The sequence below is a fragment of the Grus americana genome, chromosome 2, assembly GCF_028858705.1.
Source record: "Grus americana isolate bGruAme1 chromosome 2, bGruAme1.mat, whole genome shotgun sequence".
NCBI lineage: Eukaryota > Metazoa > Chordata > Aves > Gruiformes > Gruidae > Grus > Grus americana.
Window position 1 is genome coordinate 155,955,157 of NC_072853.1, and position 25,151 is coordinate 155,980,307.

General features: G+C 38.2%; 2 protein-coding genes across 7 annotated transcripts in view; one reads left to right on the forward strand and one right to left on the reverse strand.

Annotated features, from left to right (window-relative positions):
• PITRM1 (pitrilysin metallopeptidase 1) overlaps positions 1-15,377 on the forward strand; it is a 30,088-nt gene extending 14,711 nt beyond the window's left edge. For both annotated transcript variants that reach the window (XM_054816412.1, XM_054816413.1), the window contains 15 exons: positions 15-149; positions 2,088-2,226; positions 3,339-3,455; positions 4,553-4,685; positions 5,399-5,519; positions 6,302-6,378; positions 6,690-6,855; positions 6,968-7,068; positions 8,001-8,121; positions 8,924-8,995; positions 10,317-10,429; positions 10,977-11,102; positions 12,359-12,504; positions 14,197-14,299; positions 14,900-15,377. In XM_054816412.1, coding sequence (XP_054672387.1) covers positions 15-149; positions 2,088-2,226; positions 3,339-3,455; positions 4,553-4,685; positions 5,399-5,519; positions 6,302-6,378; positions 6,690-6,855; positions 6,968-7,068; positions 8,001-8,121; positions 8,924-8,995; positions 10,317-10,429; positions 10,977-11,102; positions 12,359-12,504; positions 14,197-14,299; positions 14,900-14,993 — 1,764 coding nt within the window. In that variant the 3' untranslated portion in view covers positions 14,994-15,377. The remainder of the gene's footprint in view (positions 1-14; positions 150-2,087; positions 2,227-3,338; positions 3,456-4,552; positions 4,686-5,398; positions 5,520-6,301; positions 6,379-6,689; positions 6,856-6,967; positions 7,069-8,000; positions 8,122-8,923; positions 8,996-10,316; positions 10,430-10,976; positions 11,103-12,358; positions 12,505-14,196; positions 14,300-14,899) is intronic.
• Positions 15,378-16,012: 635 nt separating this feature from the next.
• The window catches only part of PFKP (phosphofructokinase, platelet), a 48,050-nt gene continuing 38,911 nt past the window's right edge, over positions 16,013-25,151 (reverse strand). For 4 of the 5 annotated variants that reach the window (XM_054815364.1, XM_054815366.1, XM_054815368.1 and 1 more), the window contains 6 exons: positions 21,539-21,703; positions 20,440-20,501; positions 19,329-19,440; positions 17,792-17,891; positions 17,055-17,160; positions 16,013-16,544 (listed from right to left, as the gene is read on the reverse strand). In XM_054815364.1, the coding sequence (XP_054671339.1) occupies positions 16,391-16,544; positions 17,055-17,160; positions 17,792-17,891; positions 19,329-19,440; positions 20,440-20,501; positions 21,539-21,703 (699 nt within the window). In that variant the 3' untranslated portion in view covers positions 16,013-16,390. Of the gene's footprint in view, positions 16,545-17,054; positions 17,161-17,468; positions 17,892-19,328; positions 19,441-20,439; positions 20,502-21,538; positions 21,704-25,151 lie in introns of all 5 variants that reach the window. The other variant, XR_008575726.1, reaches the window with a different exon arrangement.

Consider the following 25,151-nt stretch of genomic DNA (forward strand, 5'->3'; position numbering starts at 1 on the left):
TCTTTCCCATTCAGTATATAGCCTCCTGCTGGAATCAAGATGGGGATCCAGTGGAGCTTCTGAAGATTGCAGATAAAGTCTCTCGGTTCAGGCAGTGCCTTAAAGAAAACCCCGCATTCCTTCAGGAAAAAGTTAAAACATATTTTAAGGTAGGAAAACTTATGGAGAAATATCTGCAGTTTTACTTTTTAAGCCAGTTTGTAGTTAAAAATTAGACTGAAGGCTAATTTTTTATAACCATACTATGTATTCTTAGGTGTGGATGAACAGCAGCACTTTTGAATGAAGCATGTTAATTTTAAATGGTTGAAGTGAAGACTTTTCAAAATGAGAGAAATTGTCTGTTTGGACATTTGGAAACATACATATTAGAACATTGATAAAATGGTAATGTTTTACTGAACTGTGATCCCTGATGCTATAGAAGGGCACATGAGTGTTTCCTAATGAGAAGCTCAGACATGAACAGGGAATTATAAGACCTAGTTATGTGTTCCTTTGTATTGGCATGACAAGATGTATCTCTTCTTCCTTTAAATGATTTTGGTTATAAGTAAGGTTGTTCTGGTGCTCCTCGTGTTTGCTGAGCTGTTGTCTGAACGTTGCTGTCAGTGCTAGTTGCTTTCTGCTCTTTCTTGTTTTCCTCTCCATGCGTTCTACCGGAGTTCTTGAAGGATTAAAAATGGTAAAGGCATGATATCATTGTGTGTTTCTGAAGCCCTGAATTAGCTAATGCCAGAAAGGAAAAAAAATCCGGTGATGGCAGTGCAAAAGTGGTTTGGTTTGGGGTTTTTTTTGGGGGAGTGGGGGTCGGTGTTTGTTTCATTGGTGGGTTTTTGCTTGGGGGTTTTTTCCAGTCAAATTGTTCAAGTTATTTTGAAGGGCAGACCTATTATAGGTAACTGCCAACCTGATTTAATAGTGAATAAATGCTGGTTCTCACATGCTTAGTGGCATCAATTGAAATCTGTTTTCCTAAAGGCATTATTAGTGTCTGGAAGTAGTAGGGAGTTGTTCAGGTTTTGGCTTTTGTAGGGAACAAGTACAGGTGTAGTATTTTTGGGAATGTCCTTTACTATGCAGTTCTGCTAAGGGGGCTAAGGCAAAACCATAACTCAGTAGGAATTAATGAGAACAGTTGGGTGGTTTTGTATTGGAAGATTACGCATTGTTGTACACTGTGCCTGGAGATTAATAAAGCAGGAAGGCTAGGAGCAAGGGAGAGAACGCTGTTCATCCTGCCCCTTTCACTGTGCCTGGTTGATTTTCCATTTCCCCCTTCAAGTCTGTAGTCAATCAGGTTTCCACAGTATTTCCACATAAGCACAGGAGAAACTCATAAACCAGAATCTGATTACATTGTCCCAAATTATTGGCAGTGTCTGTCAGTGGCAGATGTTGCTGTTTGACTCCTACTTTGAAATGGGCGATTTTTGAGGTCACTATTTTTTGAATAGCCTCCCAGTATTAGATAAAATGGAAGCCGCTTGAGTAATTTTGTTATTGAAATTCCACAGTCCAGTATAAACAAAGAGAAATCCAACAGCAATTCTGACACTTGCATAATGCATGGAGTTCTCTGGCAGCAAGACCAATGTAAAGCATTTCTGAGCAGGATAAGGCATGCAGATTTTACATCATACGGGATCTCTGTGTGCTCAAGCTTGGGCAGGCTGAAAGAGGTGTTTAATGAAACCCTCCTGCATTTAACCAGATTCCCCATCTTAGAACACTCCAGATAAAACTTGTGGCATGCTGCTCTGTAGCGTTATGTACAGTTGTTTAACCTTGATTTAATTAAACTAATGAGTACTACGTGCTGTTGAGGGATTCTGACTCTACTCAGTTTTCACAGAAGGTTGTTCATGCTTGTCCTTGTGGTAAGCTGCCTCTCTTCCCCACCCTTGCAGCAGGCTGTTCTGTGTGAAGAGTTCAAATTGCCTGTTTGTGATACTTTTGATAATCTACAAGCCAAACGATGCACAAACTGTTTTTATCTCCTGCTGACGAAACAATAATCTGAGGCAAAACAGAAGGAAGTTGCCCTCAAAACTAATAATGCTTTGTTTTGGGACATATTTCTGCAGGATAATCCACATAGATTGACTCTGTCAATGAGTCCAGAGAAAGACTACTACGATAAACAAGCACAAATGGAAGCAGAAAAGCTGGAAAAAAAGGTCAATGCTCTTTCTGAAGAAGAAAAAAACCAAATCTTTGAAAAAGGTTAACATGCTGTTTCATATTTTTATTGGGGTAACTGCTTAAAAACACAGCCAGGTTTTTAGCCCGTGTTCTGTAGAATATCTTGAATTCTCAGGCACTCTCCAGCATTTACCCTGAAGGGGATGTTTTTTATTGTTTGAAGTTTGTGTGTATGTGTTAGGGGGCTATGCAGTGTAGTGTTTACACTACAATGTATGATTGGCATATTCCATTAGTTTTAACACTAATGGCCAATGTCTCCAGTAGGTCAAAAGAAAGTTTTAAAATATTGATCTGCTTGTTCTTTCCCATGTTAACTTGCACTAAGTACAAGATGAATTCCACCATTTACCTTGAAGATTTTTATTTTTAAGCATATGGGGTCTCCTCCATGCTCCTATAAAACTTATATTTTGTAGTTGTAGTTCTTATTTTTTTCTACTTAAAAAGCCAGCTATAAAAATATTGTTCTGTTTAACTTAGTCTGGGCAATAACTTAAACTTGGAAACCCTGGGCAGTCATCTAATTTTGTGAAAACAGTGATCTAATCGTAGAAATCCTCCAAAGAAGTGGCGTTAATCTTCTGAAGCTTTGGTGCTAGGCGGGGGATAGTGGAGCAGAAAATCAGATGAGGCTTTCTACTTCAGAAGATAAATTGGAGAGTACTTAGAGGTGACCAGCTAGAATCTGAAAGAGGCTGAAATGTAAAATTAAACACAACGATTTAGCTGCATCAGTGTACTGACAGAGCACTTAGTAAGAACTGGGGAGATGGGTAAGAAGCAGCTGCTTACCTGGTCTGGGTTGCCTGGGTTGGTGTTCAGAGCTGGGTGACAGGACAGGCTGCAGATGCCACTTCTTCAGGGTGTAAATTGCACGTTACTGTAAACAGGATGGGAAGGGGGGGGGGGGGTTGGAAAGAGAATTTACAAAGATACAGTGCTCTGTTTGCTGTTGTGATGTGCTAATCTGCAGCATTTGTTTCAGTAAAACTGAAACAGAACTGTTGATAGAAACTGCTAGGCTTCACACTCTTTTGTGTTTTTTCTGATCTGCATCACCTCAGTAGGTTTTAACAGCACTTTTACTAAAAGCTGGAAATGACAAACTGGTATTCTGCCCTCCTAACTAGGTTTGGAATTACTTGCTCTTCAAAGCAAACCTCAAGATACTTCTTGTCTCCCCGCTCTAAAAGTGTCCGACATTGAGCCCAAAATCCCATTCACTGTGCTGGAGACAACGCTCGCAGGTTGGTGTAACCACTATTTCATCCTCAAAAGAGCAACGCTATTGGATTGTTACCTTGCCGCTGTTGCTCTCTTTTGCTCTTTACGAAGCATACGTGTTCACTGTTTGTTGTCCAGTTACGGTCCTTTTCCTGTAGCCCACCACCTCTGCAGTGGATCTCAGTCGCTTCTTGCCATTGCCTCTGAGGGGCAACGTGGGGCTATTCTCAGCCTGAACCAGCCACCCCCTTCCCAGGGCTCCGGCTGCTGGTGGGAGCTCCCCGCTGCCTGCTAACTCACTGCCCGCCCTGCCCTGCGGTCAGGGGAGTCTCCAGGTGGCAGGTTCCTCTGCTCTTGAGCAATCTCCCTGCTTTCCAAAGACTTACCCAGGGTGCAGCACCCTTCCTTACTGCTCTCCCTTCCTACCTCGTTTTTACAGGATATGATGGATGGGAGCCATAGGAAAAAAACAAAAATTGTCATTCTTCATAACTTCAGTGCAAGTTTCCCCCTGCTCTGCCAGTGGCGACCCCTTGGATTGATGAAATAAGAAATTGTAGATCTCAATTTTGTTATATTTCTGTCAAAATCTTGCAGGTCATACTGCTCTGTAGAATATTTCTAACAGACACTTTCCAGCAAAAATTGCCAGCAAGAGTTAAGTACTGTATAATTTTGATACTTAAAATGACCTGGTTTTGTGAAAATTCTAATGTGTATATTCTATTGCCCTAACTCAGAATAGTACATACAGTGTGGGAACCCGCTTTCCTCAACTTTTGAGGTAATGAAGGCAAAAAATATGGGAGAAAAACTTCTTGAGTTGTTGAGAAACGAATTACCATTTCTTTATTTGAATGTTACCTCTAAAATATGGCCTTTGTAAACAGAATTATCTCATCGAATTGTCCAGGAATCCATTACTTTACCATAGACAGAAACAATAAAACCCCTCCAGTCCAGTATTCAATGCAATGTGCAAAGTTTAAAGAAGTGGCTCTGAAGTGCCAACAGAAAATAACTCCCAATATGAAGCTCTTGTAAGAAATGGGTTTGCTTTTATGCGTTTATAGTAAGAAGCTGTTTGTTGTTCTTTGCTTTTGTTTTTTTTTATCCCTAGCTGATGAAGTTCCTGTCCAGTACTGTGCTCAGCCAACCAATGGGGTGGTTTATTTCAGAGCTGTTTCCAGCTTGAACACACTTCCCGAGGAGCTCAAACCATATGTGCCGCTCTTCTGCAATGTCATTACAAAGTGAGAGGTTTACTTTCTTAGAAGCTAAAACAATAAGATATAATACAGCTTACTGAAATAATATTGCTTCTGATATCTTCAGCAACCGTTTTGATTATAGAACGGAAACGCTGATAAGTTGGTGTCCTGCAGAAACAGTGAACTTCCCTCTTCCCCCCAGAGTTGCTAACTTCTTCCCCCTTCTCCATCAGTCTCTGCATTGCCTTGTTCCCCAGCATCAACACAAGCGTTCCCCAAACAGATTGGAAAATTGGTAGAAATTAAAAGTAGCCTAGCAGAAATTAAAATTTTCACTTGGATAGATTTTTGGTCTAACTTTGCCATGTGGTCACAGGAACTCCGACCCCATCACAGGGGGGAGAGTGGCACAGGGCAGATCAAGTCACCTGGGCTGGGAGGAATCTGTTATTTTTGTTGGTGATAACAGCTTATGTGGTGTTACTACTGTAGTTCCATATGGGTGTTGGTAGCAAGCCTGTACATAAAGTACACTTTTTAATACACCATTTTGAATTAACAGGATGCTTTAATTGCAAATCTTGGTGTATTATTTTTTCTTTCATAAGGTGTCAAGTATTATGTTTGCTTGATAGCACCCCAAATTGTTTAGTTGCTAAATTAGTATTGGCCTAAATGGTCATCTTTACAAATGGCGTATCAATCCTGGTTTTGGCATACTCTGAAAATGGAAATAAATCTCTTGTTTTTTGCAGGATGGGATGTGGAGCCCTTGATTACAGGGAACAAGCCCAGAAAATAGAACTAAAAACAGGTGGGATGTCTGTCAGCCCACATATCATTCCAGATGATTCACACCTGGATGTGTATGAACAGGTAAATTAATCATAAACTTCAAGACGTTACACTTGGAATAACAGCTCTGTAGTTAAGGGTCAGTCAGGGCTTCCAGGTAGATGGTCAGCTAATGTACATTGAAAACATATGACAGGACTCGTGCCTTTTAGCATGAGATAAACATTTGACACAGTAAATTAGTATTTTGTTTTAAGGGGTGATTATCTATTTTAAGACAGTGCTTCACTAGCATCTGTCACCATATTTTTGAGTGCTGCAAAAAGTTTTGAAAACAAAGGATAGAGGACAGAATGGTATAGTGTTTTTACATAGAGAGTGCTGTTAATGTGTGTATGTCACTGTTAATGGGGTTCAGAAACATGGAATGTTTGCAAGATCTTAGTATTGGACATAACAGCCCAGTAATATCTCTTAAGACTTTTTCAGACTTTCTGGGGTCTGCTGCTGTGGTCTGCTCCTATGGATCCTGGAGTTGAATTAGGGGGACCCCTTTGCAGAAAGGTGCTATCCCCAGAACAGTTTTACTTGTTCTTCATGTGAAAAATAGGAAATTCTGTTTCTAAACTGCTACTTACTGTTGAGGAGGAGGAATCGACAGGCTTGCTTTGTGTCAAGTACAATCACATTCTGTGTCTGCTCTGATTTTAGTAGCGCAGCCTGTGTTAAAGTCATTTTGTGATGTGTAGCATCATTGCATTGCTTTCATAAAAAGGTACTGTGTGTTTCTCAGGCCATTGCTTTGGTTGTCTTGTGTGAAGGGTTGTGGGTTTTTTGTCTTTTGTTTTTCTTTTTTCCTTCAGGGTGTGCTCTTTTCATCTCTATGCTTGGATAGAAATCTGCCGGACATGATGCATTTATGGAGTGAAATATTTAACAAGTACAGTACATTGGGTTTCATTTGTTCGTTTGTGTTTTTGCATGTGTTTTGAGTTCTCTTTCTCCCTCTTCCTCCAACCATTCTTCTCTTCTTAGAGATCCTACTTCAGGATTTCTTTTAATAACTGTATCTTTGAGTGGCTTTCAGTTTCTAAACATTCCATCATTTGCATGACTATATAGTGACTTAAATGGAGAGCTAACATTCTAAGAGCTCTTTGTTGAACTTGGGATGATGAATAATTCGTTATTATAAATTCCGTTGGCGTGCTTTTGCATGAGACCTAGAGACCTGCTTGTACTCTTTTTCAGCCCCCGATTTGAGGAGGAAGAACATTTCAGAGTGCTGGTTAAGAAGACAGCCCAGGAGTTGTCAAATGGTGTTCCGGATTGTGGGCATTTATACGCCTCTATTAGAGCCAGCAAAAACCTTACGCCTTCTGGAGAACTGCAAGAAATGTTCAGTGGGATGGATCAGGTGAAAAGTTAATGGCATCCTTCAGCGAGGCCCAAATACTCGACTTGGGAATTATGGTGCTTGTTTTCACTAATTCTTTCTTAATCTCTAGTCTTTCTGCCTTCCCGCACAGGTGAAGTTGATGAAGAGAATAGCAGAAATGTCCGATATTAAACCAATACTGCGCAAACTGCCACGCATTAAGAAGTATTTATTAAATAGCGACAACATCAGGTGAGTTCCAGCTGAAAAGAAAAGGGGCGTTTTGGTTAAAGAGAGGCCATGGCCTGTGAATGTGCGTTTCTCAGAGCGCTTCATGGAATACTGGGGTTTTGTGAAACAAGACGTCTGGGGAAAAACTACAAAAATGTTACTACTCTAAATTTTCCTTGCTTACAAAGTGGTAGCTATGGCTTATTTTGTTCAGTTCTTAACAGGTAGGAGAAACTTACAGCAAATTTCATCTGTAGCTGGTGTACCAAATGTGTGTAAATGGGATTTTACAGAATTACTCAAAACTCTGCCTTTTTTTTTACGTACAGGTGCCCAAGAGACAAGTAATATTATGTTGTATTGTAACAGTAGAATGAGTTTGTTTTGGATTTTTTTTAATCCTGTAAGTTAAATAGCGACATTCTGAAATCTGCTTTATGCATATATTAGAAAAAGTAAGAGGTCACTTTAAGGTGTTCAGTGTCAGAGGCATTAGTTCCAAAAATAAGTCCATTTGAAATGACATAAGTTGCAAAGTTCTGTTTTGCAAAGCATGAAAAGATGAATAAAATTATGGAAATATCTATACTGTTCAAAACCATGGTAGGTCTGCCTGTAAAGAGAGAATACAGAGAAGATTAGTTTCTTTGTGAGACATTTATATTTTGCAAAACTGATGTAATCCTGTCCTGTGCACAGAAATGGTTTGACAGCTCTTGCTAAAGTTTAGGTCTGAAGGTTTGGGCAAGCAAAAGAAAAGCAATTGGGCTGTGACTTTTTCTTTGAGTATTTTGCTTTTTTTTTTTGTCTATGATAATGATTATCAGTGACCACAGATCTAACACTCTGATGATTTTATAGAAAATGTTTAGAAAGACAAAGTGGTGCAAATTGTGAAGGACTTTCTGAAAACACAAAAACATATTTAAAAAGTTGATATGTATTTTTAACAGATGTTTAGTGAATGCAGCACCTCAACAGATACCAGAAGCATCTAAAGAAGTAGAGAAATTTATAAAGGGCATAGCTAGAAGTAAAAAAGAGAGAAAACCTGTTCGTCCTCATGTGATCGAGGTAAGAAATTACTTCATTTGTGAGTAGGCCATCAAACACAGTTGGATGTGATCTTGTGCAATCGGGAGAAGATCGTTGGAACTCAGATACCATGTTCTTACAAAGATGTCTGAAGAAATATGCAAGAATCAGCTCTGTGATAAGCTGCGATGTGTTTTGCCTTCACCTCAGTAAACCAGACAATAGTAATCCTGTAGATCAGCTGTCAAGCCTTACCCTGAGGTTACTGCTTTTGCGTGGGATATGGAAAAAGAAATTCTGCTTTCTGTGTCATGTAAAACTGTAGTTTCTTTTTTAGCTGAGCTTTACGTGAAATGTTGGCCAAAAGGAAATAGGGGACATAACATGCAGTTCCTCAGTTGTGTAGGAATGTGTTTTGTTGTCTGGATGTTCAGGACATTTGGCACAAAATGTGCTTGGCTCAGTAGAGTTGACAAAGGATCTGCTCTGTCAGTAGGCAGATCTGTCTTGATTTCTGGTGAGACTTGAATAAGCTCCCATGGGACTGGAATAAGCTGCCCTACCCATGAGGGAAATCACAGTCTGAAACTTTCTGGGCCTCATTTAATCTATGTCTTGGTGTCTTTCAATGCCAAATTACTCCTTTAAAGGAAGTTTATTTGGCATTTGCTTAGAAGTCCAAATATAAAGAAGTAACGTAAGAAGTAAAGCTTGCTGATGTTTGTGAAGACACGGTCTGATGGTGGTTTCAAAGAGATTTGAAGGGTAGGGGTTGCATTTGTAGTAGTATTCGTCTAAGTTGTTGAATCACCTTTTAATATGAGGGCTGGGTCTCTTGTAGAAATCTTCAGAAGTCAAACACGTGGGAAGCGAAATGCTTACTGGTTTGCAGATCACAAGGAAACTAGTTAATGTAAGTACGTTATCGGTTGGGAATGTTGGTATTAGAGGGCTGTTACTGATACTAATGGTCTGTCTTAAGCTGTTACAGATGCTCTTGCTATTTAGAAGCACGCCACCAAAACATAACGTGCCCTTCAGTTCCACCCTCTAACCGGATCATTTCTTTAAACTAGCCGTCAAACTTCTTCGTCCTTCTATGCAATCCTTTTTGATTCTGGCGTGAAGCTCATTTAATGAACTTCACACCTGTGTTTGCAGGCAAATACATGCCTGTGCTGTGTCTTGTAAGTGATGCTTATTTTATTTTTATCCTGGTTTCAGAACCAGACTTGTGTGGTGTTGCTCCCAGTTAGCCCCTTCCTTTCCTTCCTCTCTGCCCTAAATGATTCTGAATGTGAATGACACCTGACAGAAGAGCATCGGTGGCAATTAAGTAAGAATTAAAAGCTGTATTTGGCTACAGGAGAGGAAAAAACCGTAGCATACCCTGAGCTCTCCTTCGCGAAGAGGGCAAGGAGAGCTCAGCCCCATGGTTTTGCTCGCTTGACCACTCATGTATATGCTGCTGTGCTTGGCCCAGCCAGCCTGAGATCTGTGAGGGGCTGGGAAGTGGGCCTCTGAAGCTAAGAAAGGCTTGGGAGTATTGAAATGGGGTCATCAAAGCTACTGGAGGTGTGTGAGGCTCTGAACGTGCTTAAGCAAGCACCTAAGCAGGTGTATGTGCGAAAGAGGCAAAACAGTGAGTGCTGCAGAGGGCTGGAGACACGAAGAGGGCTGGAAGTTTTCAAGGGGGGGTGTAAGGAAGAATCAAGTTTATTGCAGGGGATGTTTGAGCAGAAATTCAAATGGCTGCTGCTGTTCTTCGTTTGCTTTTTTTTTTGTGGGTTTCAGTTTCTGAATCTGGTTTCAATATCTAAAACTGAGTAGGTGGACTGAAACATGCTGTGGTGACCATGCACTTATGTGGGCATAGAAGTGGAGAGTTCTGAACAGTTGTTTCAGTCAAAGTGAAGACATGGCAGGGGAAGCATGGCAGTCAAAACTCTTTGGTAATAATGCAAGGCCTGCACAATTGAGGAGCCGGTGTGCAAGGATGGGTGGCTGACGTATGGTGTCCATGTACTTGAGTGTCCCAAGGCAATTCTGTGTACTGGGTTGCTAATATGGGCACAAGCGAAATGTCAGTGACTGCAGTGTTGGTCAAGTGGCAGCTTTAGCATTTGTGTGTCTGTCTGTCTGGCAGAAGTTTATAGTTCTCAAAAACACCAAAGTTCTCAAATGGATAAATTCTCATCTATGCTAACTGTGACAATAATGCGTTTTTCTCTTAGGATCCTACTTTCAAACCATGCCAGATGAAGACCCATTTTGTACTTCCCTTCCCAGTGAACTATGTTGGGGAATGCATTCGAACAGCTCCCTACACAGCTGCAGACTATGCGAGGTGGGGAACAGAATCAACGGGGAGCTTCTATGTATGTTGCATAGCACAAAACAAAATGGAAAGTGTTAGGCTGACCACAGAAGATGGAGTGTTGATAGAAAATGCTTTGCAGTGCATTTGTCACAAATTCTTTATGGAGCAGCCTTTGCGTGGCTAGGTCCAGAAATGCCCTGTTTTAGTAAATGCTGAGATGAAGTAACAGGGGGCTACTGTTCCCTCACTTCCGAATAAACAGCCCTGCCTACTTGGATGTGTCCGAGTTGACAATCCTATTGCATGAAACAGAGTTTAGGAGGTTGCTCTCGTATTTCGTTAAAGTGAAATAAATGGAAATGATCATGGAATGTTCCAAAGCAGTGCCACTCTTACAGTGGCATCATATTATTCAGCTATTATTAAATATTGAGTATTGTTATCATTACTGTTGCAGCTTACAGGAAGCAATGCATTGAAAATGGGGATCTTTGTGAACTTTAGAGGAAGTTATGAATGTTACTGTTGTCCAATTCATTTAACGTCTTTGCTGTTGATATTTCTCTCGTTACAGCCTTCGAATTCTTGCACAGTTGATGACAGCTAAATTCCTACATAGAGAAATCAGAGAGAAAGGAGGGGCTTATGGTGGAGGTGCTAAACTTAGTCACAGTGGCATATTCACTTTCTACTCCTACAGGTAACAGCAGGTTCAGTCTTTCCTGTTCAAGTCTGAGGGGGCCGCTGGCTGCACTCACATGTATCTCTCTTTGACTTAGTTGTCGCTTTCTTGCAAGATCAAGTGAAATAAAAAGAGCATTGAATCACAAGGAAGTGATTCAGTGCTGATGATGTTCAGATTAGTTGCTTAAGGTATATCTGTTTTGTTGATAAACCCCTCCTGGCTTTCTCTGGTTTCTGTCCTTGGTGTTTACTGTCTCGGTAGCAGATTTATGTACAATTGGCTTTCACTTGTTTCCTCCTGGGTTGAGCAGGCCCTAAAAAAGGGAATTCAAGACTATTCTAACTTTGAGACCAGGAAGTAGATGATGTTTTTCCCTAACGTCTTGAGTTTGAAAATACACAGCTTCCTTTGGTGACTGGCTGGAATCATCAGAGATTCAGCAGAAAGCATTGTTGATGATGAGCCAGAATTGCTTTCTTTTCTTTTCCTCTTTTCCCAGTCCAGAACAGTTACCTTACATTGGTCTTACCAAAGGACTTTTGGATGAAATTTGAACTGGAGGTGTTAAAGACTCATTATTAATCCCCACTGAAAAATGTCGTGTGGCTAGAGTCCTGGCTTGAATCATTTTCCTAGACTGAAGGCAGCCTAGCACAGCGCTCAGTCAGGATTCCTAGCTAAAATTTGTGCAGCCTTGCCTCCTCTGTGAAGCTTTAACATGGTAGGGCTTGTCCTGATTAGTATTTCAGTAGTTGTTAACCTGTCGCACCTGTTTTACAGAGAGCAGGAACAGGTGTAGCAGGAAACACAACTTGGAGAAGATATGGCATATCATAAATATTACTATTGTTGATATTAATGGCGATTATGCTTACTAAGCTGTTGCAGCAAATTGACAGCGTGTTGTAAACAGTGTGGGTATACCAGCTTTTTAAATACCAGTTCTCTACACGCTGCCTTGGAACTACTTTTAGGCAACTGAACATGCTGCATTTGTGTATCTAAAATTCAAAATATTCCTGTTTATAACACTTTTTCTGAGCTCTCGGCCCCACCCCCTCCCCCCCAAAAAAACCCCCAAACAATAAAAACCCCACAAAACCTAAAACTTCTTTTTTGTAAACAAAAAGTAATTTTATAATTTGGTTTAATCCCCTTGTATGTATGTGTGACGCATAGTAAATTATGAATGAAACAAGAACAGAGTGATTACAGTATTTCATTTTATAAGACTAAAGTAATTAATTTTACTTTTTTTTTTTTCTTCTAAGAGACCCAAATTCATTAGCCACATTGAAAACATTTGAAAAAGCAGTCGAATGGGCCAAATCTGGAGAATTCACACAAGAAGATATCGATGAAGCTAAGCTAGCAGTATTTGCAGCTGTAGATGCACCAATAGCTCCTTCAGATAAAGGTATATTCTCACCAGCCTCCCAGCACTGGCAATATTTTATTTTTTTTATTTAAGTTAGAAGGGAAGAAAATAGTTTGCTAAACTGTATCATACGATAAAATCTGTACTTGGCAGATGTAAGACAACTGCAGTTTCACTGAAGCAGTCGGTTCCTGTGCTTTCTTTCAGAAATACCACACGCCTTCAGTCTCTCTACTGAGGTTTTTGTATTCATACTGCTCCTTGATGTCAGGTGAATACAGCTAGGAGGCGGAGGTAGATTAAAGGAACAATTTTAGGCTTGGAAAGGGGATTAGATGGAAGCAAAGAAAAAGAAATACTGGTCTCCTGATTCCAAAAAAAGTTGAAGGATTATTTTCCTGACACAAGTATGCGTATTGACTATGAATGTCACTAACCTTTTGTGCATACTTTTTTTTGAAGAATTTAAAGCATAAAAGTCTGCTTTATGCTACGCTGTATCTTCTTTACATATCTGCAGCTTATGATGGCTTGGTAGTATCTTCACCTCTGTTCAGTTTGCTCACACATTGCTTTGCTTTCCTTGCTTTTCCCTCCCTCCCCTAATCTCAGTTTAATTTCAATCCAAAACTTGCTAAATTAGAATATATTCCTTTCCTATATATAAAGGAATAATAAGGTTAAAATTAGCGTTATTTTAATATGTGCTTGTATTAACACTACCTTGTTAAACAAGAGAATGAAGCAGACTTTCAGCTGATGGAACTTGGTTTTGGTCTCAGCAATTAAAAAAAAATAATTTTAGGTGCATGTGAGTGAAACGCGTGCATGTTGAATGTTGATGTTGGAGAGTAATGATTTAAGTTCTTCGTTATTTTAATACACATCTTAACAGAGCTGTGGCAATTGTAGTGAAACACTGAATAGAAGGGCGTTGCTTGATAGGCCTGCGAGCTGTTGCAGGGAGAAGCCACTGTCCTGTTGATCGTTGGGTGCTGCGCGAGGACTTGCACCACCTTCTCTGCCTTGGGAGTCAGCCCTGCTTTGGGCAGGAGCTTGGGCTAGTTGACAGATGTTCTCCCAAGCCACTTTTTTCCCCCCTGTGATTATTTGAATGACAAAAAGCTTTTCTGTGCTTATTTTGGAGTTCTCTGGTTGTTCGTAGACCTATAATACTAATTTTAATATTAACATTAAAATACTGTAGGTAAGTATTCCAACACAAGCATTAAAGCATTTGTATGCAGATTTGTGTGTTGTACAAAAAGGTGATCAAACCTTTGTCTTGCACATATACTGTGACTGATTGCAAATTCTAAGAGTTTGTTGTTATAAACCACAATAAAAATAGAAGCTTTGTGAAATGCAGTTTGGCTCAACGTTGTTAGAAAGTACTGACTCTAGAATAAATCATGTTGGGGTGTTTTAGGTTTTCTGGACCACTGTTGTGCTTAGATTTTTGACAAACTAAATCAGTTGCCAGAAGAGAATATGAATTTTTTTTTCCTAAACAAAAAACTCTTACTACATCAGAAAAGTAATTTACCTAGTTCTAACCTTTGATATTTGATTTACAGTTAGCTATTGTCTCAGAACAATGGCCTAACAGTAGTCTCTATTCTTCCCTTCCAGCACATGTGCCTGTCTTAGTTTGTGCTCATTCGTGCACTTAGTTGTAACAGATTCCAGTACACCAGTGCAGTGTGTGGTTTCATTTTATTTTTTCCCTAGGAATGGCACATTTCTTATATGGGATTTCAGATGAAATGAAGCAGTTGCACAGAGAACAACTTTTTGCTGTCAACAGCGATAACCTGGTTGATGTATCAAACAAGTAAGTCTGTGCTCAACTTACTTAGGAAAATGCTTACTTGGAAAACAGAACAAAAACCAAATTTGAAGAAGAAAAGTGTTTGTGAAAGCTGTCATAATAAAGTTCTTGGATTTCTTCCCTTGGCCTTTCATACTACTTTTGCCATTCGCTTTTGTAACCTGGAGAGAGAGGTTAATTATGTCCTGCTTATTGCATTTGAGCAGGTGTAACACTGTCCTACATTGTTTTACTTCTGAAGGGTCAGAAACTGCCTGGAGAAGGAGCACACTTGCATGTCCAGCTCCTGGCTACATGAGCTGGTTCTTTGACTTGTAACACTTTGTCCTGCTTTAGACTTCTGAATTCCACTTTAGGCTTAGCAATCCCACCGCTGAAGAAGACAGGGCAAAGGAGATGGGCTAGTCAGGACTGTGCCTTAGGAGACTGTTGTGATGACTGGGGAAAAAAATACCGCAAATACAAATGATGCTGTGAAAACAAATGATGGGTACATCTCAAACAGCACTTTTTCCTGAGATAGGAATATTTTTAACCTGTATAGCAGAGTTATGGATAACTGCATGCAGCAGATTCTCATTTATTTCTGCTCTTTTCTTGCAGGTATCTTGCACTTGGGAAGAGCACTCGTGGTCAAGCTGTCCTTGGCCCAGAAAATGCAGATATTGTCAAAGATCCCTCATGGGTCAAACGATGAATTGCTGCTGAACATCCAAGCTAGTGCAAAATGAGCCAGTCTGTGTGACTATATCATTAGGCTTTAGTAGTAACTCTAAACTGTGCTATGGTCCAACTTAAAGTGTTCATTGCTGCTTTTAACAAGTATCCAACAAACCAGTTAAAAGCTGTCTTTCTTGAAGTAACTGTGTGAAAAATTTTCTAACATACAGTACTGGAGAACAAGAATGATTTGCTCTGTTATGGCAAAGACAGACCTTAATATACTGAGGCCTCACTCCTTCAATTGCATATGAATACTATATAAATTAAATATTTTTCTATATGTAAAACTCTAGAGTTTTAAGTGTATGTGTTTGAAATCATGTCTGCTGCTGGATATATAAAAACTATGTCTCATACTTGCAGATTTCATTCTTTGGTGTGATAATTTCACCCTCCTCTGCATAAGGCACCTATGGGTAGAGGACCTTTGTGACAGTACCTTCCAGCTGCAGTAAACTGCAGTGTAGTGGGTAAATCACCAACAAAGCAGCATACAGTGGATTTTAAGTTCAACTTACCTTGCCAGTTTGGGTAGCATTCAGTTATACTTTGATATGACACAGCCTAGTATTTAATTTTTTGTCAAGGTCTAGTTAACAGATAAGCTGACCTGAGAAAACATTTTTGGCTGTGTTTGTCAGCCACAATTTTATACTTTTTCATGATTATGGGGTTTAATAGTCTTAAAGAAAGGAAACATGAAGCAAGGACCAGGTCACACCCTTCTGAATCTCAAGTTGTTAAAGCTTTTCTTCTTCCCCCTCCCCCTGAAAAATAGTTTTATCATCCCTGTACAAGGAGAAAGGATTCAGAGTTCTAGCCTCATCTTGAAGCAGCAATGCAAAACAGTTTCCCTTGCTGCAAGTACTTCCAGTCTGGCTAGGGAAGGACAAGGGCAGTTGCTTCACAAAGGATTCTCTCTATGCTCCAGTGAAGAGCATTATTTCCTCCCACTGTTTAAAAGCAGGTGAATGCAATTTCTGACATCACTCATGATGTTTGCAACAGTACTTTATTTCACTTCAGATAGATTAAGCACATCCTGTAACTCAACACAAAGCTAGCCATCTACACAATTTTTGGGTGTAAGTACTCTGAAACAAAGTGCGGTAGATGAGTAACTTACAGAGTGCATAGAACAGTGTTGCACTTCCTGTTAAAGGGGAGTATCAGTAAATGGTGCTTGTCCATTAGATGCTAGGGTTTGTTTCAAACGTAACACAAATATAGGACAAACTCTGTGTGACATCTGAATTGTTTCACATAAAGTGCTGGTACAATAATTTAAATGTTACAAAACAAAGCTGTAACGATTCTAAAGCATTGTTACTCACAATGTGCATCTATTACAATAATCTAAAAGTGATTTCTTTAGATGGCTCCGGTTTCTGCTTCCTTTGGGCTGTGCATAGCAACATGCTCCAGCTGGCCTGAATCTGAAACATCATAACTCGTCTTGTACTTGGCCAGGATTTTCATCAGTGGTCGCAACTTCAGCCACCATTGCTCCTTGGGAATCCTGTGCCTGCATGAGAGGTGTGGTGAGAAAAGAGAGATGAGACTACTAACAGTAATGGCCTGTCTTATAAATAGGATCAGAGATTGACGTGTATGGTGGGATGTAAACACTGACCTGATAAGGACAAAATACTGAAGGAATAAATAGATTTTACTGGAATTTGTTCTTTATAGGTAAGTGTAATACCAAACTGGCACAAAAGTGCTGCCCCGCTAAACTGTACCAGAAGTAAAGTAATTCTAGCCAATTAAGAAACAGTTATTTAAAAGGACAGTGGAGTCCCAGAATTCATAACAAGAGACTTCCAAGTATAAGGAGGATGAGGAGAAAGAATGAAAGGTTTTTGGAGAAGACGAACAATCAAAGTGAATCAGTGGCTGAATATGGGCCAAAGACAGAAGTGGAATAAAACGGTTGGCAAATGCTGTGTGTCAGTGCTGTGGAGAAGTTGTTCCTTTGATGTGGTGAATGGAAGCCTGTGCTGAGATATTTAAAATGTAAGCAGTGTATACGTACACAAAGTCTGTTTCATTCTTCAGCTCAGCCACAGGTTGGAAAACAAGGTTGCGTCTACGCATTCCCAGCAGACAAACTGAGTCATCGGTATTGGCAAATACTTTTCCTAAAAAGAATGAAATAATTCAGGATCTTTCTTACTTACACTTGTAAGGACAAATACCCTTTTTCTGTAATTAAATTGAATAGGGAGCTTACAGGAGCTTAATTCCAGTTACTGAATAATGTAATGATAAAACATCAATTAGTACTTTAATAGGGTTAGGAGATCTCCACTTTTTAAATTTAGCTTTGGTGATTAGCAATGAAAATATAGTTTAATTAAGCAACAATAAGACTGAATTTTAACATCCAATTTTAAATTAGCTTTTAGTAAATAGTGCTTTACAAAAATTCCCAAAGAAGACATATTACCTTCTTCTGTCTCCCATGTAGCCACCATGAAACAAAAAGGAAGAACAGATGTAACTATATAACCATCAATTCCTTCATGCATGAAAAACTGCAATCACACTAGCATTTTTTTTTTTTGTTTGAAAGCAAGCTGTTTTCTTATCTGAATTATTGACCTCACTTGAGGGGAAATCTTACAGCAGGAAGCACAGCAAGGCACTATTGAATAATAAAAATATCATCACAAGGGAAACAAACTAATATACATATGTTTGCATAATAGTCCTATATACCAATAGCTAATCACAGACAGCAACAAGAGAGAGCACCAAATATTTCTGCACCTTTTCGGTAGGTTTCTTTCAGTTTTTTGGAGATCCACTGCATGGCTTTTGCAGAAATTTTTGTTCCAAAGTTTCTATCAAATGGGGAAGGTGCACCACCCTGAGTGAAAATTTAAGTGTGGGTTAGTTTAGTTATCAAACCAGTATTTGTGTCTTTTTTTTATTAGTCATCTCTGTTAATGCCTGCTTTACATCTTATTTCCATTTCCCCCACTTAGAAAAACAAAACAAAAACCCCACCACATAAATCATGGTAAAACATTTAAAATTTATTAAGCACCTGTAGAATTCTCATTGAATCAATAATACTTTTCACTTGGATAAAGGGAGGGCACTGTTTTCCCTTCCTTCCACTCCCCCTTAGTGCTGATGTTAAAGCACTGCCCAGCTGCCACAGGGCAACCTGGTTTCAACATAATATAAAGCAGGCACCAGTTGAAGGAGGGGTGTCAGATGGAGCCCCAGAAATGCAAGCACCAATGCTCTGTCATCTAGGGAGTCTGGGAAGCATAGCCATAGCTGACTTGCAGTGAGAAGGAGGAAGGCCACAGTGCCATGCATGTGATACTAGGGGGAAACAATGGCCTTGGCGCTTCCTAAACTAATAATCACTTTTTTTTTTTGACTGCTTTCATTCCAAGTGTTACAGCAGCCTTTATATAGTTCTGGGAACAAAAGTGTTGGTTTGGGTTTTTTTAAACCCTCCATCTATATGATATAAAGTCTGACTTTTCTGTCCATTTTCAATGCAGCAGATGGGACTCAAATCATATGTGAAGCAGTTCTAAATAGCTCCAAACAGATTGTTTAACTAATGCTGGTCCTGACCTTCAAAATAAACTTTTCTCAATTTTATGCAGCAAGTGCCAACCTCATTGTTGAATAATCTAAAAATATATGAGCAAGGCGAATATATGTACAACTTGAAATGACTTAAAAGACATTCGTTTCAGTACTAGTGCTTGAGAAATTCAGTTCTACATGTATTTTTTCCTCTACCTCAGTCTTGGTGGTTAGTGTAGCCAAATTAGAAAGTTTCTCTTTGTCCATTAACAAGCAGTACAGTGAGATAAAGAGATACAAGGTACAAAGACCACAAGGAGTAGCTCACTTCTGTCTACAAGAACAATCCACCTGCACGTATTTTCTTAATGAAATCTCATCTCTTCCAGGGTTCAGAAGCCAGATACATTATGGATGGGCAGATAAGCGTGTTCTAAGGATGTATTACAATAATAATGAGATAGCTATATTATCTATTAAAAAAAAGTGTATTTTTTTTTTAGTAATATAGACAGGAGAGAAATAAAAATGAAAATCATTAGGAATCTAATGTGTTTTTTTCCCCTAGATTTTTTAAGAAAGAATTGCAATAAAATATAATCCTAACAAAAACTTCTGAGCTACCTAAAAACAAAAATCCACACACTTTTTTTTTTTCTTTAATCCTGAGTCAGACTTGCTTGAAATGTTTAAATAGTGTATGCTCTTTGTTCATACAAAGTTAGCTTGTCTGTAATTTTAAGGTCACTTTTACCTGCTGCATGTGGCCCAATACATTTTTTCGACAGTCAAACACTCCTTTTCCTTCTTCAGAATACAGCTGGTAAATGAAGTCAGTTGTGTAATTCTCATTGCAGTTCTCATTTCTGTAACAATTAAGGCCAGATACAGTTAGAAACTTACTATTAAGTAGTGGATGTCTTCACAGCTACTGAAAGACAAATGTTTTCCCTTTTTTTTTTTTTTGATACCACTAATCATGGCTTGGGTATTTTCATCTAATCACATATGTTCACTTTCATGTAACATGCCCATGATTTTGAAGTCTGCATTACTTTTACTGCACTGACATCACTGGCAGGTCACTTGCAATCCATTGTTGAATAAGGTAGTGAAAAATATAATTTTAGGTCTGACAAGTTTATTATGCAGAGGAAAAACTGCATTAAAACAAAAAATTGTTGACATCCAATATCATCATTTTGTCTTTTATAAAAAGCATGGATAATGAATAGTACCTTAGGCTGTTCCTTACCAATATTGTAAATGCAGGGTATTTTTTCACCTGAGTCATATAACTAGTAGAACCTGAACAAATATTATGGTGTCTTCATACAATTTATTGTGGTATTCATTTTTCAGCCCTTTGCTACTCAGAATACTGAAAATAAATGCTCAGGAGAGAAGCTACAGCCTGATTCATGCTGCCTAAGAAGGTGTAATTTTAAAACATGCTCATCAACATATTTTAAATGTTTCGATTTTTGAAAGATATTTTGCGTTATCTCCTAAAATCTAAGTAGGATTTTTATCGTAAAGTCCATACTATATGTGTACATGTGTATGCTAGTTTTCACACTCTCTTTAGCAAAAATCTACAATAAAAGACAAAGACAATGAGAAAATAGGATAAAATATTAGATTATAAAGCAAATATATTTACACAGAAAGAAGGAAGTTTTGGACTTGAGCACCACACAGCTCCCAGACTTGCCTTCTGGAGCTACAGCTTTAGTAACAATCTCATGCTAAAGAAATAATCAAGGAATATAGACTTAGAGTGCCTTTGCAAGTGGCCAAACAGCCTACTTGGCTGGAAGTGCTCAGCATCCCTGATGTCATCTATTAAAACTACTTCTGCTTACCTCAGCACTAGACCACGCTGGATACTGGTTTTCATTTTTTCAGTCAAGTGTTCCACATTAGCCTAGAAACAACAAAAGTATTTTTACCAAGCCTTACAGAACTCGAACAACTTTAGTGAGCCTACATATCCTGAGAACTTCTGTAAAGCATTGCACATCAAATATGTGCAAATTCAAATAATCAGCAGGTTTTTGGACATCTAGGATAATATACTGTGTATGGCTATTCATCTTGGGTTAAAACTGACTTCTTCCTCCATGTCACAAATAACTGATTTTAATAGCAACACGCAGTTGGTTTTTTGTATGCTGTACTGGTATAGCATCAAGTTGGATAATGTCAATATACATAAAAATACAAAAGATCGTATCTTGCCTTTGCAAAAGTCCTATTATGGATACTGTGGCGTACTGCTGTGCTGTACTCCCATATATGACACAAAGAGTACATGCCACTGGCAAATGAGTGGGTAGGAATTACAATGCATTTCACGCCAATTTTCCTTTCAGGAAATTTCTATCAGTTTAGCTTTGTATTTGTCCATGACCACAGCTAATGCCAACTGCCTCAGAAGCGTGAAAGCCTCATAGTAGACAAGTTCCATATCAGCTTACACCCTAATCTGTAATCCTTATAGCTTGAGATGTCTATTTTAGTAATATCTCCAAACACGCTCTGAATAGTTGTGGCAGCAAAGCTGGCATCTATTATACCTTAAATACTGTTCAATTCCTGACATGAATAGGAAAATGGAAAAGCTGGGTTTCCCCCCCCCCCATTTTTGTTTTTCTTTTAAAACTGCCCAGGTCTAAAAATGAAACAACTCACCTAGTAGTGCTTAATGACTAATGCAGTAATTTTATGAGTTAACTGAGTCTGATGCCAAGAATAACTGGTGTATGTTCCTTTATATAATATGGCATAAGAACCCGCATTATATGAAAGTGCTACTGACAAACGTAGCTTTTAGATACAATCTAAGCATTTGGGGCTTTTGTAACATGAGACACCTGCTTCAAATATATACATTATACTATATGTGTACAACAATTTTAGGGTCTACTTAAAAATGAGGAAAACATTTGTAATGCTGTCTACCTGGAGTTCTCGAATATCAAACTGTTCTTCGAAGATATATGCAGCATCAGCTCCTGCTGCAAGGGCCCCCATATTAGCCAGATAACCACAATAACCACCCATGGTCTCAATGATGAATACACGACGCTTGGTACCACTGGCCGATTGTTTGATGCGATCACATGTCTAATCAAAGACAAAATATTGTAAGTTTAAATAAAAATATCTGAATTTCTGTGGGTTTATGTCATGCAATTTTATGTCACATTGGTGAGAGAATTTAAAGAATTTATAAAAAATACATCCTTAAAAATTCCAACATAGCATAATCCATGTAACTATAATAATTACCAAGTAATAAAGTAATTCTTATAAATCATACATTGAACACCACAGTTAAAATATTTTGGTACTATCAACTCATGTTTATTTGCTTCCTGCAAATACTAAAACAAGAATTAATTTTGTTTGGTGCACGGAATTAGAAGTTGTGATAGTTTTCTAACAGAGATACAAATAGATATAAAGGAGCTTTTTAATCAGCTCTGGTATGAGTAAGTTTCTCTTCTTCGCTTTAACTCTATTCACTACTGAAGAATTTATTTCTTCCTAGTATTGATTTTAAAATTCACTGCATTCCCAACCATACTTAACAGTTACAGTTTCTTAAACTTAAGTCCTGACCATGTATTGCCCTATTGTTTACTTTCCAATAATGATATCCACATAAATGTAATTCTTTCAAGCACTACTGGAGCCTTTTTTGAAAAAAAAAAAAAAAAAGTGGGTTTGTTTTTTTTTTTTCTTAATAGGTACATACTTACTATAAAAAGACTGCAATCTCCACTTGCAATCTTACTCTGAATAGCAAAAGAAAAGTTCTCTGCAAAGACATCTGTTGCTTACATGTCACCAATTAACACCAATATTTATGAGAGCTGCCTAAGAGACTTAGAAAAATACCAGAGAAAATCTCCAGCGTGGTAGGACCCAGGAAATTTAGGAAATCATAGAAATGTAGGAAAACAGAAACCTAGGAACTAGGTTACTATGCATGGCCAGGTTTTAATGATAGTCGAAAAGCTATTTGAGAAACTGTCACTTCCTAGAATGAATTTTTCTACCCTTCAAAGTTATTTTAAAGTCATCAGATAATGTATTTTCCTTTCAGAAAGCATATAATAGAAAGGAAAAGATACTATTTCCTTCTTTCTGTTAAAAATTAAAAAAAAAAAAAAAAAAAAGTCACCAGACTTGGTGACAAGAAGAATTTTCCAGAATTGATGTACTGTCCCTATACCAGTTCTGTTTAGTAAAAAAAAAAATACCTGAGAAATAAAAGTACCTGTGAAGTTTGTCATCTTGAAACCTGAATTATGGTGACATTAAAAAATCCCTATGACTTGCTGATCTTCTGAATGAGTAACTGCAGGTGCTGTAATATTTGAGGTATTTCTGTTTCACAGATCTTTACAAACAGAACCTTCATTCAGCTAACTGAAAATAATACTTCACAGGCTGAAATGAAGATTGTGAGCCATATGGTCTTTAAAAATATAACTAAGACCACAGAATAAATAATAAATTGATACATGAGAAAACTTAAAATAATAAAAGCCTAGAACTTCTAACATCATAAGGTTTAATGCACTGAAGGACTAAAACCAGTGTATGCATTTACTTAGGTCCAGCTACCAAAAGATACATAACAAACTACACCACAAAAGCCTACGTTGAACTTCATCAGTTCTTCAAAATGACACTTTCTTTTACCGGTCTTGCATTTTACGATGTTCTCAAGCACTTTACTTTCCCCTTCCAGATGTGGTTTTCATAAGAATTTTTGTGCAATACTGGCATATGATAAACAGTAACAAATTTATAAAAATCTCCATTACTTTTAATAGTGGCAGATGCAGCACCGAACCAATTTTAACTCATTTTAAAAAAGCTGCCTAGAACTAGATGGATAGTACGTGTTTAGCTTATGATATAAAAAAATCTTGGCTTTAGACACTGTAGAAATAAATACACATGTGAAGATTTCCTTCATTTTGAGAGACTTAAAAGATCTGTAAGTGCTAAGCTTTCTAAAAAAAAAAATTCTGGTAGCAGAATGAATTTTTCTGCCTTTTGAGAAACTAAGCTCTAAGCGAGGATGTAAATCATTAGTTGCTTTTGGGATTACTCACTTTAGATTTATTTAGAAGAATTTCTATTCTTGACTACACAAGAGACAGCAGAAACTTTCTACTATTCTTGCTCTCTCAGAATGACTGTGACAGAAATACCCAAATACAAAAATGGCACAGAGGGATTTTAAAGACTCATTAATCCATATACTACTCCATAGGCTAGAAAGGCCAAAGCTCAAATGCCTGAAGCAAGTTTCATAAGTTTTAAACACAGAGGTATGGTGACTCTTTTTGGAGTACTCTTTGGAATTCCAGTGCTAGTTGAGCTTTCATATGAGCTGAGCCAACTTCGTGAAAAATCTGATATTCAAAACTTCATCAAATCAACAGTGTTCTGTTTTTAGCATAAACATTCTAACCATAATGAAATTCAATAGATACAACCATTTGTATTTCATTTTTTACTGAGAACATTACTGAAAGCTGTACAAATTGCAATTAAAATTAATAATAAAAACAGTGAAATAAGAGGAAGCAGCAATATATACGATCATTTTTTTTTCCATTGTGTTTTCATGTTTTCACTTTTACAGGTGCATCACGGTTTGAAGTGATACCAGTCATGATTAACAGACTTAGCCTGACATTTATAGAAGTAGGTAAGGGGGAAGCAGCTAACATAGTAGTAAAGGTACCTGCGTCCTGCCTACGAACGTATCGGTACAGTTTACTCACACTACATCTTAAGTTATCTTCACCTTAGGGATGCTGTGTTGCATCTCCCAAAGACCAAGCCATAATATATTCTGACATAGCTCTTTCAATTACCTACCAGAGGTTTTTCACTCTATATAAATAAATAACACTGTATCAGAGCAGGAAAACAAACCTGCATTTCTCAAACCCCCAGATCTCTATTCTGACTTTCTTGGCCAATTACTTCATAATGGCTTGATAATGAGGGGTTTGATAAAGCCCAGAGCTGTTCAGAGGTTTACTCATTTGATTGCATTAGACCTCAACTCAGTTCCCTTTGCTGCAGCTCCAGCAGACTCAACAGGAATGTAAAGAACTTCAAGAGTTCCTATAGCAGTTGTACTCAAGGGAAAAAGCTATAGCAGACTAAAAATAGAAGACTGATCACTCTGAAATGGAGAACTCATTCATAGCAAATTCTGGCCTCAAACTGTTTTGTTAGAGTCAGTGGTAGACTTCACTGCTTATACTATGCATGTATTTATATGCACTTAATATATGTTAAGCCTAATACAGTCTATGGGATTATTCATGTGTTTAGTGTTAACTACGTACTTAAAATACTCTGCTGCACTGAGTTCAGTCATTAGCCCATGCAATAAATGTAGCATTTATTTATAAAACGTGTTTTCTTCTTTCATCAAAGTAATGTTGAAGAGCTCCGTAAGATAAAAAAAAAAATCAAAATCAAAGCAAGCAAAATATCTTTTTTCTCAGTGAAAGCAAGTGTCCTAAGCACTAAT